Source organism: Nycticebus coucang, chromosome 2 (assembly GCF_027406575.1).
Source record: "Nycticebus coucang isolate mNycCou1 chromosome 2, mNycCou1.pri, whole genome shotgun sequence".
Lineage (NCBI taxonomy): Eukaryota > Metazoa > Chordata > Mammalia > Primates > Lorisidae > Nycticebus > Nycticebus coucang.
Genome location: NC_069781.1, coordinates 23,454,588 through 23,471,367, shown reverse-complemented (window position 1 = coordinate 23,471,367; position 16,780 = coordinate 23,454,588). Strand labels below are relative to the sequence as shown.

Below are 16,780 nucleotides of genomic sequence, written 5' to 3'. Positions count from 1 at the left end.
GTTCCTTGTGCATCTGAAATAGCTGCAGACAGCAGGCTAAGAACCCTGGGGATGCGTCAGCAGAAATGCTTGCAGAACAGGCTTCCAGAGGAGGCTCAAGGTCAGAGCTCTCACAGGAGCTGGGTCTGTGTGTCCTGGCCACCACCCCCACACAAGCACTGCTACTTGGGGGCAGCTTCCCTGCACCCACCGAGGCTGAAGCCACCTCAGGGCTTAGGCCCAGAGGCTGAATTAATACTGCCAGGTACCCTTCAACCACTTTATAGCTGAGTGGACCGCAGATCAGAGAGGGAAGGTCATCTGCCCAAGGTCACATAGCAAGGACAAGGCAGGAAGCTGAACTCTATTCAAGGCCTGACTCTGCTTCCCAGATGAGAAAACTGTTTCCCACAGAGCCAGGAAGTCTCCAGTCCCTCCTCAAACCTGTGGCAGTTCACAAATGTCCTCTCCTTCAGGGCAAAGAAGCCCTTATTGTGGCCCACTCAGGGCCCAGACATCATAGGAGTCTTGTCTGGGGGACTCGGGAGGGAATGAAATGAAGTGAAAGGATGAGGGGGCAACCCCCTGTGCTAACTTTGCAGGTGGACGCAGGAATCTGCAAAGGAGGCAGGCGAGCCCTTGCTTGGATGACGTCAAATCCCAGATGCCACCTGGGTGCCTGCTCAGGGCCACCTCAGCAGAATGGGGCTCCTCCCCCCAGCCCAACCCCAGTTTCTAGGCCATAAAGGTGCTATTTTCAGCTCTTGTCTTCTTTAGTCTGAGGTTGGGCCAACAGGCTCCCCCAACCCCGCTCCAGACTGCACCAAGAGCCTGAGGCTGTGTGGCTCTTCCCCAGTTCTGTGTATGGGGAAACCAAGACACTAGGCCACAAAGTCTTCTGGAATGTCACCAGGGGAGCTATAGATTTCTGCCTGAAGGGCAGAGAAAGAGAGAGATCAGATAGAGAAGAGTGAGAATAAGGGAAAAGAGAAGAGACTTCGTGAGACAAGGCAGCAAGGGAGGGAGTGATGGGGAGAGACAGCCCCTCCCCGTACCCACCAAGGCCAGAGCCCACTAAGCACTTAGACCTGGAAGCTCAGTTAATCCTGCCAGGTGCCCCCCACTCACTTTACAGCCGCAGGGAATAGAGGACCATGAGGGTGGTGGCCCGTCAGAGCTGGGGCGAGAAGGGGAGCCTGTCACCCCAGGGAAGACAGATGGGGTTAGGGGGACAGTGATTAAGCTGAGGTAAGCCAGTCGCCCTGGTACTCCTGGGGGGGCCAGACCATTGGTGTGACTAGACCCTGGGGTGACAGCCACACTGGTGGAGATGGGGATCTTTGGACCCCCAACTTTTCCAAGCACAGGGTGGGGGTGGAAGTCTGGTGGTCAGAAGGGGAAGGTTAGAAGAGTGGGCTGGAGAGAAGCATTCCCGAAAGCAGCTAAATGGGACCCAGAGTGGCTGGTGTGGCTGAGACAGTGAGGACGGCCCCTGCCACCAGGCCAGTGCCTACAACCCAGGGTAGGAGCCGCTGCTTCTTCTCTGTGAGGCTTGCACCACCACTGAACAGACCATGCTTCCTCCCACTAGGCTGAAACCTGGCCCCACAGCTCCCTCCCTGGAAAGAGAACATGACCCAGAATCTCCGGAAGGTTAGGGCTGGAAAGGCCTGAGGACTAGGCTGGGAACCAGGGCTCCTGCAATGGAGGGCGGGACCCTGAGAACGGGGCCGCTGGGGAAAACACTCCGCTCCATTTTCATTAACCTCCGACTGAAATGCTACATTGCCTTCCTTTACCGATGGAGGTGACAAAGCCTCAGTACAATCAGCCACTGTCACCCACAGAAGTCACCCCTCTCCCCCACCACATCCCAGCTGTTGCAGATGTCACAGAATCCTTTTTTGCGCTCATCACAGCTTCACAATGACAGTAGTCCCTGACCTGCAGCTCAAGCTAATTATTGCTAATAAAGTAGCACGTGTTTTACAATGTGTTTCCATATTTTGAAAATGGTATTTTGTGAAATAATTTGCTTCCCATTTTATCTTTAAACAGTTAAAACTGTTGTTCTGAAAAGCGGCCCCAGGATTTCACCTGCCTGCCAGAGAGGTCCACGGCACAGAAATGATGAAAAACTGTCATAAGTCAATGCTTGGCTTGATTCCTCCATTTGACAGCTGGGAGAGTCTGTGCTGAGGAAAGCAGGGGGCAGCCCACTTCAGGCAGGCTCTCACCTCCCCACACTGGGCTGTGTTTGGTGGAAACAGCTTCCAGCACTCCTGAGTCTGGTAGGGGGAGGTAAGAGTCCCATAAACCACTGTAGATACAGCAATGTGCTGGCTGGGAGGAGATGTCCTGTTCAGACCTGGCCATGGTGAAGTTGCAGCCACCAAGAGGCATTAACGCCTTGGGCAAATGTATGGTTCTGGGAAGTCAGGGGGCATGTGCTGCGGCCTCCCTGAGATGGAGTGGGGTGTTCTACTCAAGGAGGAGGACATGTCCCAGCCTCTCTGTGCCCCCTTCCTGGGGTGGAGAATGTAGTGCCGACACAGCTGCACACCTGGACAGGAGCTGCAGTCTCTCCAGGTTGCCCCCACCCACCCTGCACCTTTGGGCTCTCTTCATACACATGGGAGGGGAGGCATCTTAACAGATGGAAAAAGGATCATATCACTTCCTTCCTAAATAGGGCACGTCCCAGTTGCCATGTCCCGACTTCAACGGTATCTGTTCTGTAGGTACAATGCTGGCCTTGACCTCTGCAAGCCCTTTTTCCCCACAATCCTCTGAAGTGCCCTCTCCAAGCCTTTGCAGCAGTAACAGAATTGGTTCCTCCACACTCCACATCTGATACACCCTCTTAACCTCACTGAACCTTAAGAACAATCAACAGACAGCCAGTCTTATTAGCCCAGTGTACAGATGTAGAAACTGAGATTCAGAAGGCTTGCATGCCCGGCCCAAGGTAACATGGCTACTAGTCTGAAGACCTGAGCCAGGTTGGGAGGAATCCAAAGCCCATGCAGTTAAGCCCCTCCGCCACAGGCCTGCTGGCACTAGAACAGGCATTCAAGAAATGTCAGGCAGGCCATTCTTCTTTCACTCTGCTCTCCTGGCCAACATCTTTATGGGGAAAAATCATACTGTTTGAAGGCCGTAAAAAATGCTCAAGGCTGACTCTCTATTAGACAAATGGAAAATAAACGTAATTTGTGGATGGGAGAAAAGCTGCCTCTGCTCTCCTTCTATTGACTGCTTCTGGTTTGAGGGGAAGCGGCTGCGGAATGAGCCATGTTTAACCTGGGATCGATAACGGCACAGAATGACCCAGAGAACTCAGGCTAAATGGAAACTGGCTCCATCTGGGTCACGGACAGCCAGTTGCCTGATGCCACCTTGACAGTCTGAATGCCAAAGCAAAAGACATTTTCCTACAACACAGGAGCCAAATGTTTGGAAGGCCAAGTGGTAGAAGAGGATCCTTCAGGTGGCTGGGGAGATGGTCTCATTTTTGCTTCTGCTCCATGTTTCTGGGGCTCCACCCAGTGCCAGGCTCTGAGCTGGTACTGGGGACACAGAGAGGAGAAAGATGTGGTCCCTGCCTGCACCCTGCCAGCTCTCTCTGACCACTGTGGAGGGGAAACCCATGAAGAAGCTAAAGCCTATGGTGCATCTTACAAGGGTACATGTGAAACTTACTAAATGTAGAATATAAATGTCTTACCACAATAACTAAGAAAATGCCAGGAAGGCTATGTTAACCAGTGTGATGAAAATATGTCAAATGGTATATAAAACCAGTGTATGGTGCCCCATGATTGCATCAATATACACAGCTATGATTTAATAAAAAAAAAAAAAAAGAAGCTAAAGCAATGCGATGAGTGATTTAGCAGAGAAAGGAAAAGCTTGGGAGCTCCACGTGGAAAGGAATTTTGGCCAGAGGAGAGAAATGTTTTTGATTCTTGTCCACTGAGATTTGGGGGTTGTTACTCAGCATTACTGCAACAAAAGCTTACTAATATGAGGCACTGTTGCAGACCAGTAGCTGGCACTTACTGGTGAATAAATATTATCTCAAGCTCTTTCTCCCTCTGGAGGAAGTTACGGCTCTTGTTTGAAGACACACAGAAGTGGTCAGAGCACAGAACTGCTATTCCAGGCTGTGACTCTGAAAGTGGAGATCCTCACCCTGCCCCATCCCAGACCTCTTAATGAGGCCTGTGAGTTAATTTGGGTGAAAAGGTCTTGTAAGTGATAACATGAGACACGGTGGCCAGGTGGCTGAATTGCTGTTAATAATGTGGCGTGCTACCTTTTGATCTTTTTTCAGAAGTCAGCCTGGTGGCCCCTGGGGCAAATACACTCCAAAGAATCTTTTTTGTGTCCTCCAGACACAGAGGAGGCTCTCAAAAGTGGGGGAACCTTGGAGGTCTACCTTGATTGTACAGATGGGGAGACAGGCCAAAAGTGAGTGAGGGGCTTTCTTGAGAGCAGTGTGTGGGAGGGAGGGCCAGGGTAGATTAAATACATGGGGCTCCAGATTCCTAAGGGGGACAGTGCCCTGCACAGCCTGTGGGAGGCTTTCTAGGTGGAGGTAGTTCTGTCCCTACAGCGTGGGTCCATCAGTCTCTAGTTTGAGGCCTGCTGTGTGCATTGGTGGGGAGGGGCATTCCCAGGAGATACCAAGGCAGGGGCTGACCCAGCAGCAGGAGGAGCTGGGACCTGCAGAGACCATCGTCACACATCTTAGCAACTCAGTCTGCACACAGCCTTCCCAATCCCTTCTTGGCACACAAACCTTTGGGCCTGGTTGATTCCTGAGAATGAACCAGTTCATTCTGGTATAAACCTGAGCTTGTGTATTCTAAATAATCAAGGTGGGGGATTAAAAGTAAGTCAGACCAAGTCAACCCTCTGCTTTTACCTGCCAAGGGCTCCCATCTCACTCAGTCAAGGCCAATGTCCTCAGCACACCACCTGCTCTGCCCTGCACTCTCTCTGTTCTGGCCTTATTGGCCTCCCGGACTTTGCTCAGGCACTGAGGGCATGCCCTCACCTCAGGGCCTTTGCACATCCTGTGTTATAAAACGGTCTTCTCTCATTCTCTCAGATGTGGGCAGGGCTCTGGCCCTCACCTCTTGCAGGTCTTCAGCCTCCCTTCCTCCCCTCCTGCCTTTTTTGCTCAGCACCTGTCATCACATCACAGCCTGCTGTATATTTCAGCTCTCTTGTGTTTGTTGTCTGCCACTCCTGCTGTCCTCTAAATTCCACCATGGAAAGTATTTCTTTGTTGTTCAACACTATATCCCCTGTGCCTAGAGCTGCACACAGCACTTAGCATGTCCTCAATCAATTCCTGAACAGAGGGAAGGAAGAGGAGGAGGAAAGGAGGAGACGGACAGATGACCAGACGGTGCTGAGCAGGCAGCTGGTGCGATCCTTCCGGGGAGAATCTCAGCCAGACGGTGAGATTCAGGCCTGGGTTTGAACCCTAACTCCACCACTCACTGGCTGTGTGACCTCGTGCAAGTTGTGTCTCCTCTCTGAGCTTCAGTCTTCTTCTCTGTAAGATGGGATCACAGCAGCACTTGCCACTCCTAGCTACTTGCATTTAAAGCAGACAAGTGCCATGGAGAACTCCCGGCAAGTGTCAGCTACTAATGTTATGGATAAAGGCCCAACTATTAACAGTAACACAGGCTAGGCTCTGAGCTGAGCACAAGGCATTCCAAGGTGACTCTAGACACAGTCGTTGGCCCCATGCAGCTGGAGGTCCTGGGGTGGGTAACTGGGGAGACTTGTGCAGTTATGAGAATAAAATGAGGCAGGAGGTGTGACCAAAGGAAGCCCAGGGAGCCTGAGGAGCCAGGGTCTGAAAGTCACTTCCCTTGAGATCAGGGAAGTCTTCTCGGAAGAGGTGGGTCTAAACTAAGGGCTGAAGTGCACATAGGAAATAGTCAGGCCATGTGAACTGGGAAGGAAAATATTCTAGACAGACAGAAAATGGCATATGCAAAGGCCAAGAGGTCTCTCAACCTCACAGCACAGGAATTACCACCCTCATTCTATAGATCCTGAAACTGAGCTCAGAGAGGTCAAACCACTTCCTGAGGTCACACAGTAAGGAAGTGGCAGAGCTGGGATTTGAATGGAGGGCATTCTCACTCTAGAGCCTGAGGAAGCCTGACCAATGGGTGACCAGGAGAGACGGTGAGCACCAAGAAGCAGCCCTGGTCCCCACCAGGACTGGGTGCAGATGTGAGGGGGTGGTAGGACGGACCACAGCCCTCAAATTCCACCCTGGCTAAGGAACGCCCACAGTCCCCGCCCGCAGGAAGGACAGTACCTCCATCAAGTCTATAAGCCACAGCAGCCGCTCCTGGGGGAGGAAGGGTGAGCAAAAGGCAAAAAGAAAAATAAATCAAATAAATATTAGGGAATGGGTGGGCACAGCAACAACCCAGTCCCCAAATGCGCGCGCACACACACACATGCAGAGTAAACATGGGTCTCCAGATCCTTTTTCTATTTACTGTGAAGGCTTTGGGCAGAAATAAAGGAAGGAGAGGGGAAGAAAGAGCCCCATTGTTGTAACTAACACCCCTCATGGTGCCTGCCTCCCCCAGGGAAACAGCTGAGTCCCCACTGCTCTGAAGCAATGAACTTGTCCCTGACGAAGGGCATTTAGGAGATGGTCATTCACCTTAGGGCAGGGCTGGGGCCATTAATCCCATTTGGCAGATGGAAAGATGGACTCAGAGAAGGGAAGTGAATTGTCTAAGGTCACACCTACTAACAAAAGGCAGAACTTCAAGGAGGAGCCTGTTTGGAAGCCTCCTTCAGAGAAGGCCTAGATTTCAGGGAGGCCCAAGCCCTGCCACAGCAGAGCAGCTGAGTCTGTGAAATGGAGGTCTGAGCTGTGCACATGGAGGGCACCTTCGTGGGCTGAAGGTCACAGGAGCAGTGGCAGGTAGTCCCTCAGCCTAGTGCTTTCCAGAGCCTGCAAGTGTCCACGAGGCCCTGGATGCAAATCTCCAGGTGGTTTTCTTTAGCCAGGCGGTGGCCGGTCAGAAAGAATTGCGGCTTCACCTGCCCTCAGGGTGTGGGCAGCTTTTGTGGGATGCTGGTACTAGCAGTTTCCTCCTCCTGGGCCCATGGGCATCCTCCCAATAAGCTGGGGGAAGTGAGGAAGCTGAGGCACCAAGAGGTGATGCAACCTCTCCATGCTGACTCTCCTGCTTGGAGACTTTTCTTAGAATCCACCTTCAGGATAGCATCTTGGTCAAGCTTAGTCCTAACCCTGACATGTGTGTGCTACCTGGTGGGTCATGGACTTTCAAAACACCCAATTCTCAGAGTGGCTCCCACCTCAGAAACTTGGGGAGGGGCTTAGGGACACCCTTTTATCTGTCCCCAAAGACTCCCTGCAGGGGCGGCCTCCTCCCTGCCCCTAGAAGTCCCAAAACATGAAACAGCCTCCACTGCAGCCATGCTCAGCCCTAAAGAAATGCATGGCAACTTCTGGGCTCATCCTGGCAAGGGGATGAGCACCCTTGGGGATGATAGGGATGGGGAGAAGAGCAGAAGATACCCCCAGGAACCCAGAGCTAAAGGAAAGCCACACTGCGAGTTGGGATCTGCAAAGGAGAGAGGCACACACTCTAGCTCAGGCTGTTTCCTAGCAGCTGTGAGCCCACCCTTGCCCGTTTACCACATGCGTCTCAACCCTGACATCCCTGCACCCCTGAGCAACTGCCCCTGCTCCGGTTCACTGGGCCAACTAATGCTGTGTCCGTGTTGAGTCGAGAATCCACCAATAAGGGCACCCAGTTCAGCATCTGGGAGCAATGGCGCCTTAATGGTACTTAAGGCACTGCACTTCCTCCCTCCCCTTCCATAGAGGAGTGGGTGGATGGTCCAAAGGCAAGAAGTGGGAGCGTGGAGGAGAATGTGAGGCCATCCCGGCCTCAGCCCTGCTCTTCCCACCACGTAGATGGATATCAAGGCATGTGCTCCTGTCCCTTTCTTGCAAAGGCCACCTGGGTTTTCCTCCAAGCATCCTGGGGACAAAACCACACCCCAAGATGAACCAGATGCTTTTCTGGGGGATCTGGTGAGTCTGCAGGAAAGCCAAGCTGGGCTTGGGGTTCCATAGGCAACAGGGTGGCCTCTCTAGGGCAAGAAAAAGCACAATCCAACTCCGCGTGACCACTGCCACTTACTGAGAGCTCGGCAGGAGCCGGGCATCCTGCCAAATGCATGGCTGTGCTTTCTCATTTCATCCTCCCACGACTGTAATTATTTTTTCTACCTACCTAATTACCTGTTTTTTTTTTTTTTTTTCGCCTTTCTCCCACAGCCCCCAGGTCCCCAGACTGTGAGCCCTGTGAGGCAAAGTCATGTCTCTCTTGTTCCCCTGGTGTCCTGCATAGCCACGCAGGCACTCAACAACCATCAGCTTTTTACGGGTGAGGAGGAGGCTCAGAGAGGCCAGGCACAGAGCTGGGAAGTGCTGGGATCTGGACAGACTGGTCTCACACCAAAGCCTGTATCTTAATCCTGCCCTGGCTGCCAAGCCAGGGATGGGGCAGGGGCAGCTCACCCTGGCCGAGCTGACAGTGGTGGAGGTGCCGTGGCTGCCTGTGGATGATCCTGTGTCACTGTAGGAGACCATGGAGTAGGTGTCCCCAGCCCCAGGGCCTGGAGGCTGCCGTGCCTTCATGGACTCGATCTCGCGCCTCAGCACCAGGTGGTCGAAGCGCTCTAGGTCTTGTGGGGAAATGATGCCTCTCACCTCAGACAGGAGCGAGAACTGGAGTGGGGACAAGAGGGCACTCAGTAGGTCTCCCTGATGTCCTCTCCTCCTCAACCCTCTATGGCTCTCCAGTGCCCTCAGGAGAAGGCCAATGCCTTTGCCTGGACACTGGGCCCTGCATGATCCCTTCTGGACACCTCCTTGGCATGTGCACCTGTGACTCCCTGAACACACCACGTTTCACACTGCAGAGCCTGTGGTTGTCCTTTCCCCTCGAGTGCCCTTCTCCCTACTTATCTCTAAATCAAATCTTTCAAAATGTAACCTCTCCCAATGGATTAAATCCTTTGTTCAGCTTCTGAATGTCAGACTCCCAGCACAGCAGTCAGGTGGCTCGGCACAGTCATCTGCAGGGGTGGGGGCTATTGTGAGAATGACCATCCCTATTTGTGAGGAGTTAACCAGCCCAAGATAGTGCCTGGCATTGCTTTTTAAGGACAATCCAGGTGATTCTAAATGTGCACTCAGTGTTAGAAACCCCTGAGTTAGGGCCCCAATCCCAGGGCACTCTGTCTGTTTTCCCCAGAGTGTGGAGCTTTCTGGAGGAGGTGCTGCCAGCTGTAGGAGCTCAGGTGGACAGAGGGAAAGCCTTTGAAAAGCTGAAGCCAGGCCGGGGGAGAGTGTGGTCACCTTGGCGTGCGTGTTGAGCAACTCAAACAGAGCCATGACCAGGGCCTCCAGGGAGACGCTGCCACTGCGGTACTCATCCAGGTAGTAGGCCATGGTGGCCCGCTCCTGCTCGTTCAGCAGGTGCCGGGCCTGCTCCTCCAGCAGCGCACGTGTCTGGTTCCCCAGGCTGCTCAGGGTCACCTGGGAGCCGGCTGGGCCTTTATAAAACCCGGGCTGAAGGACAGAAAGGCAGAGGCCAGGAATTCTGAGCTGCTCTGGGACCAAGAGGCCAAACCCAGCCAGCAGCAGCACTGCAGAGGCCCCTCCCTCAGTGGTCTCAGCATGCATGGGAACCCCCACGGGACATCTTGATGGGGGGGCCCTCATCAGTCACACAGTGGTCACATGGCACTTTGTTATCTCATCTCATCTCTGCAACCATCTGAGTCAAGTAATCTTACTACGGTTCCTGTTTTATTCCTTAGGCTTCAAAATTCCTTTGGGAAACCAGGGATGATAATAGCACCTATATTTACAAAATACAGCTCAGACCTGCACATGTGCCCCTGCCACAGCCCCTCCGATCACCAGCTGTCTCCCCTTTGGTGCCCTCAGTCCTGTCGCCTACACAGAGCTGCTGAAGCCATCTTGTGAAAACACACACCTCTGGTGTTGCTACCTTGCTAAAAGCCCTTCAATGCCATCCCATTGTTTTAGGTTAGAAGTTGAGCCTCTCAGCATGGCCCATGAAACCCCATGTGATCTGGCCATCCTTCCTGCTACTGTCTTGCTTCCAACACCACCAGAGGTGCCTTTTCTTCTGTTTTCCAACAATCCAGGCCCTCGCGGCCTCAGGGCTCTGGCACATGCTGTTCCCTCAGACTGGTTCATCCCCTCCCCCCGCCTGTAATCCAACAACTTGTATTTAACATTGAGTTTACTGATCAAGGGTATGTTGGCACCTAAGTGGAAGAGGTCTGTGCCCTCTCCCTCTCCTTTCTGCCCCACTGAAGTTAGGTGCCTTATCCCTATTCTCTCTCCAATAACTCCCAGCACCCAACTTGGCAGTACTGAGCATCTGTTCCAATTACACATTTGCTTGAAGGTCTGTTTTGTTTTTAAGCTTCTATGAGGGTGGGACCTCCATGACAGTACAGACCTAGTCTGTACTGTCCATTGCCGTGAATCCTGGTGCCAGGGGTGGTGCCCAGAACCTGGTAGGTACACTGACTCTGTGGATGGTGGGGTGGGCAGTCAGGGGCTGCCAGACCAAAATGAGACAGCGTGTGCAAGCTGCTGGCACCCTGTGCCTGACCAGGGCTCCCCCACTGGGGGGCTAGGAAGGAGCGGAGATACCCTAGGAGGAAGAATGCCTACCTTGTTTGTGCCCTCTGTTTTGAGATCTCCAGGAAACCTGTGGGGAGAGACGACATCTTCAGAGGTGTGCCTGAGTAGTTCAAACAGGCATGAGCAGGGAAAAGGCTGATTTGGAGCAGGAAGAGCGAAGCTTTCAGAGAGTCACACATCATGGCTGCCACTTGCCACCAGCTCAGTTTGGGGGCTGCTCAGGGGTATATGAACCCCTGGACAGATGAGCAGCTTCCAGCCTCACCTCCCAATTAACAATGTGGACAGTGTACCCCCAAATTATTCAAGGTGGACTCCTGCATTGTTGCCAACCCTCCATCACCAGTCAGGTGACTCAAGGAATGGAGAGAAGAAATGGTGACTGACAGGTGACCTTGGGGTCTGGCCAAGCCCAGGGACAGTGGCAATGGGCAAATTGGAGATCCCAAATCCAACCTGTAGGTGCAGCTCAGCTGCTGACCATGGGGGCCCAGGGTGCCAGACTTCCTGATTTCTAAGAAATACCCAGAAATCTAGCTTTTAACATAAAATCCGATGTCCTTTTAAATGTTGGCAACCAATTTAAAAAATGTACACTACTGTGCAGGTGAAAGGAAGGGAGGGCAGGAGAGAAAAAAAGATTATTTGGGGTGTATTTGGCCCAGGGGCCACCAGGCTGACTTCTGAAAAAAGATCAAAAGGTTAACACGCCACATCATTGTAGCTCTTCAACTCCTAGTCACTGGGTCTCACGTTATCGCTGCTAAGACCTTTTCACCCACATTAACTCACAGGCCTCATTAAGAGGTCTGGGACGGGCAGGGTGAAGATCCCCACTTTCAGATGAAGCAAGGAAGGGCTGAGAATGAGTTAAGTAATGTGCCTAAGGGTGAATTAAAAATGAGAGCACTGGAGTATAGTTCAGCTTTGTAGGACGAAACCAAGGCCAGGAGAGGAGAGGGAGGGATTCCAGGTCATGTTCTGGTGTTGGGACCCCAGGCTCTGAGAGCTGGTGTGCTGGTGGGATTGGAGGGGGCTGTCTGTAGCGCTCAGAAGCCTGGGAGTCTGCAGGTCAGAGTGAGCAAAGTGGCCTGACCCTCCTGTGTTCACGGCAGTCTCCTCAATCCGGGAGCTGGCGATCCACTTGGTCTCGTCCACGGTGGTACGGGCGTGGGGCAGCCTCCCGACGTCCTTCACCGTCAGGATGAGGTGCCGAGACGACTTGAGCAGCTGGACCGCCTCATCGTGTAGGATGCTGAGAAAGCTGCGCCCGTTCACCTCTAGAATCTGGTCCCCAACCTGCCAAGACCACCATAAACACAGTTGCCTGGCCTGACTGCAGAGCACTAACTCACACTGGAGATTCCCAGCCCCGAGCCCAGCACACAGTGGGAATTCAATAAAAAAAAAAAAAAAATCATCAGATGATTAAAAAGATGTGGATTTCCATCCTTCCCAACTCCAGGACCATCTCTGACACAGCCGAGTGAGGACAAGCACATCACACCAGACTAGTTTGCTCCTTAATATATTTCTTCTGATTACTATCCCACTATCCTAAGCCTCAGGAAACTGAGGCTCAGAAAAGTTAAACACATAGATTATGACCACCGTGCTAGTGAGGACGAGTGCTGGGGTCAGGCTGGCCCCAAGGCCTATCTGCTTTCTGTTATTGGGCTCCCACCAGGAGCTCTGTTTGGGGACCATGTGGTATCATTTCAAACCCAGCGTGTCCAAAGCTATCATCCTACCATCCTTCCCCACCTGTAGCAGCCACATCTGGAAATCTGATCCCATCACTGACTCTGCCTGCACTCCCTGGAGTAGAGGCTTCAGCAAGTCTCTTCCTCCAGCCCCAGCAGCCCCCATCTCCGGGTCCCCACATGTTCCCTCTACAGTCCTGAGCCAGCATCTTCCTCACTGTGTATTTCCATTTGAGCTGGCCATGGTGCTGGACTAAATAAGGCTTTCATAACTTATCTGTCCCTGCTTAAAAGCCTCCAAGGCCCCCATGATTTAGGAGGCGGCAAAGTGCTATGACCATGGGTTTTGAACATTATCAGACCTAGGTTCAAATCCTGGCCCTGCTATTTCCATGCCATGTGACCTAAGGAATCCTGTGTCACTTCTGTGCCTTACTTTCACAGCGTGTAAAAAGGGGATCCTAGTCTGTAGTCCCAGAGATTCAGGAAGCCAAGGAGAGAGAATCCCATGAGTCTAGGAGTTTGTGGGTGCAGTGAGCTACGATGATGCCACTACACTTCAACCTGGGTGACAGAATGAGACTCCATCTCTAAAGGGGGGGGTGTCCTAGCCCAGGATTTTCCTTTTCCAAATTCCTATAGTCATCAGCACCTGTTTCCCAATGCCACACAGCAATATCTCTAATCCCTTCTTCCTTTCGGTGTCTCTGAGCTCCAGGGTTGAGGAACCTAGGTCCTTGGGGAATTAGGCAGCCCCCCCCACCCCCACTCCTACCCCCCTGCCAGCCAGGCTCCCTATAAGGAGCTTGAGATGAGACTCTACACCTCATTCAGGGCTTGGGATCCAGCAAGTGCATAATAATAAGTGCTTACCCACAAAGGTGTGGATAGTGCCAGTCCCCACCTGGGGAAGGGCCTCAGCAGCCCCTTCCTCGCCTCTCCCTCTGATGCTAAAAGGCAGAGCTGCAGTGAAGGCTGGCTCTCCTGGGCACTCAGGCCTCGCTGAGAGTGATGAGGAGACTCACGCCTGCCAGGCCCAGTCGCACCCTCTAGTTACACAACCTCCCTCCATGCAGCTCCATCTCTCAGCTCTGAGTCCTCTCAGCTGCTACCCGCTGCTCTCAGCTAGAGCCAGCTGCACTTTTCATCCGAAGTGGTTTGTTTTCTTAAGTATCCCCCTCAATAGCTTTCGCTTTTGTTGCACTAAGAGAATCGATTTTAATCTTCCCTTTAACACACTATATTTCATCCAGGCAGTGTAATTAAAGGAACTGGTGTCTGAAAGAGCAGATATGTAAGGGAAGCCTTTTGTGTGCAGGCCTTTGGGAAGCCTTTTGTGTGCAGGCCTTTCCCCAAAGATCCAGGCTGGGCGCGGGGTCTTGGAGGGGAGGGGACAACTTAATTCCAAGAGCATCAACCTTACCTTCTATGAGCCTGGGAGGAGTTTGCTGGATAAAGTATAACATCCCCAAATAAACTTGAATTGCAGATAGACAACAAATAGTTTAAACATACATGTATGCCCCAGACACTGCACGGGGCGTACATATACTTACAAAAAGTATTCATTGTTTATCTGAAACTCAAATTTAAATGGCATCCTGTATTTTCATTACATAAATCTGGTTACCTCGTTGTGTGTCGGTGGCTCTTATGGGGCTAATTTAGTGCTATGGTTTCCAAACTTCACTCATTCATCCTCACCGTGAGCCAGGCACCTGTCACTAATTCAACCTGAGTCCCTGGGATTACCCAGCATGCCACTTACCTCAGCCTCATCCTAAGCATTAATATCTGTGAAATTACAGGTTTGCTGTGCTAGTCACATTTCCCTCATGCCTGTTAAATAAATGCATCCCTGTGAGATTTGTAAGAGGCAGCGCCAGGTGCCTGCGCAATTTAGCTGGGGAACAGCCAGGAAATGGGAGTCATTCTTAGGAAAACCTGACTTACTGGGGGTGTGAGCCCATCTTCCCAGTCTCTTTTCAATCTTTTCCTGTCTCTTCCTCTCTAGGGTAGGGTGTCCAACCTGCACTGTGGGGGGCACATGCTGATTTTGTGAGGACTTTTTTTGCTTATCTCTGGTGTCAAATATCACGAAAAGTATGCACAGACCTTTTTATGGCTAATCAGCTTTCATTAGTGTTTGTACATTTACTGTGGGCTCCAGACAACTCTCATTCTTCTAATGTGCAACAGAGAAAAAAAAAAAGTTGGACACCCCTGCTCCAGGGCTTACTTTCAAACCATTTCTAGGCAGGGTTACTTCAGGGTAGCCACAAGGCCTTCCCCAGCATCTGAACTGGTCTAAGTTACTCCCACTTTTCTATGTCCAGATCTCTCTCATTTTTTTTTTTTTTTTTTTTATCTGTTGGAAAGTGAGGTCCAGAACCCTGCCAGGACAGTTGCCTACGTGCTCACTGCGATGGACTTCACACACCACTTTCAAACAGGTCCAGGGCCTCCCCTGCTGCCCACAGCAGCCCCAGGTGGCCAGTGAGGTGTGTACCTCCACTCTACCCTACAGCCCCTAGTTTTAAAGGCAGGCAGCCATGACAAAGTGGCTGAGTAGTCCTGCACAACACTCAAGTACCCTCTGAACCTCAGTTTTCTCATATGGGAGATGGGTGCGATACTACTAACAATTCCCAGGTAGCTGTGAGAATCAAATGCTTTCCTTCCATAGGGAAGAGCTGGATTTGGAGACGCCAAGCCGCTTGCCTGACACGGCCCAGCATTTGAGTACAACCCTCTCATCTTCCTACTACCCTGTGCCACCTTCATCCCAGCACCGTGTTGGCACATAGCAGATGTTTGGTAAGTGGTGAATGGGTGCAGACCTGCCCTGCCGCCACTCTAGGTCTCACTTCTGTTTGTCTCCCCTTTATCCTCAGTCTGTGGGATGTGAATTTTGACGTGTTATTTTCAAAGGTCTTAATCTCACTCTTTCCCAAAGAGAAGCCAGAGCTCTGTTCATTGCAATGTGGCTTTTTCTTACTCACTGAAGCCAACTCAGATGACACATAGGTAAACAAGGCCAAAAATAAAATAAAGAGGCAAAGACGCTGCCTCTGTCAGGGTTTTCCCTACAGGTGGGGAGACCGAAGCCCAGAAAGGACAGGGACTTGCCCAGGACCACAGCAGAAGGCAATGGCAAAGCCCAGCCCCTGGGGTTGCCAGGAGAACGCTCACAGCCCCCAGGACTCTCTGGGACAGGATAGAGACAGGTGCAGAGCGTGAATGAGTGTCTGAAACTGCACGGCTCACCTGGGGGGCGGAGATGGGGAGGACACAGAAGGATAAACAAATAAAGGCAGCCTGATGTTATTTGTCACCACAGGTGTACTATTTATTACTGTTGATGGAGGAGCGGAGGGTCGACTGTGGAATGTCCTTCATCTTAGTTTGGAAAAAAGACTCCTCCATCAGCTACATCCCTCCAAATGACAGGCTTGTGTTTGGGATGCTCTGAGGACAGCGTGAAGGGGCCTCAAAGAGGACAGGACACTAATCTCCCTGAACTTGGCCAACCACCAGGAAGCAAGGAGCACAGTTCCCCCAGGTCTGAGGCGGCCCCAGAGGCAGTGAGGACGATGCCCGTGGGGCAGTGTGAGTGCTCAGCCAAGCTTGGTCAACAGTCCCTCTTACTGTTTAAGAGACACAGGAAAATAATTTTACCCTTCCCTCAAAACAGGGGTAACAAGACTGCCAACAGCTAGTGTGTTATGCAAACCACACAAAAGGCCATCTGTCGTGTGGTTCTGAGCACAGACCCAGGAGTCCAGGTCTGATCCCAGACTCTGCCACTCGCTCACTGCGTGACCTTGGGTAATTTACTTAACTTCTCTGTGCCTCAGTTACCTCCTCTGGAAAACAGGGATAAAATCAGTACCTACCTCATAGATGTGCTAATACACTTAACCATTGTATCCCCAGCACCTAAAACGGTGTCTGGCACAGAGTGGGTGCTCAATGAATATTTACTGAACGAACACATAGAAAGTACGTAAAAGAGTATTTAGTATACAGTAAGTGCTCAATAAATGTTAGCTACATTTTTGAAGAACCATGCTTACCCCTGACATCACCCTTAATCATTCACCAATGAAATCCTGAAATTCTACCCCCACATTTCCGCCTGCCTCCTGCTTAGGCCCTGCCTCTCTACCTTCAGGTGACCAGTACATGGTGACCACACCCATCTAGCACAGACTGCTACCCCATTTTACAGATGAGGAATCTGAGGATAGAAGTGGAGTCCTAAGAGCTGGGGTTTGACCTTCATTCTGGCAGCCAGAAGACATCCTGCTCAAGCAAGTAT

General features: G+C 51.8%; 1 protein-coding gene across 5 annotated transcripts in view; it reads right to left on the bottom strand.

Moving 5' to 3' along the window:
- Positions 1-16,780, bottom strand: part of WHRN (whirlin) — an 84,944-nt gene that overhangs the window by 9,613 nt on the left and 58,551 nt on the right. For 3 of the 5 annotated variants that reach the window (XM_053564797.1, XM_053564760.1, XM_053564768.1), the window contains 5 exons: positions 11,853-12,055; positions 10,787-10,823; positions 9,431-9,643; positions 8,588-8,797; positions 6,332-6,364 (listed from right to left, as the gene is read on the bottom strand). In XM_053564797.1, the coding sequence (XP_053420772.1) occupies positions 6,332-6,364; positions 8,588-8,797; positions 9,431-9,643; positions 10,787-10,823; positions 11,853-12,055 (696 nt within the window). The remainder of the gene's footprint in view (positions 1-6,331; positions 6,365-8,587; positions 8,798-9,430; positions 9,644-10,786; positions 10,824-11,852; positions 12,056-16,780) is intronic. The other 2 variants (XM_053564777.1, XM_053564788.1) reach the window with 1 other exon arrangement.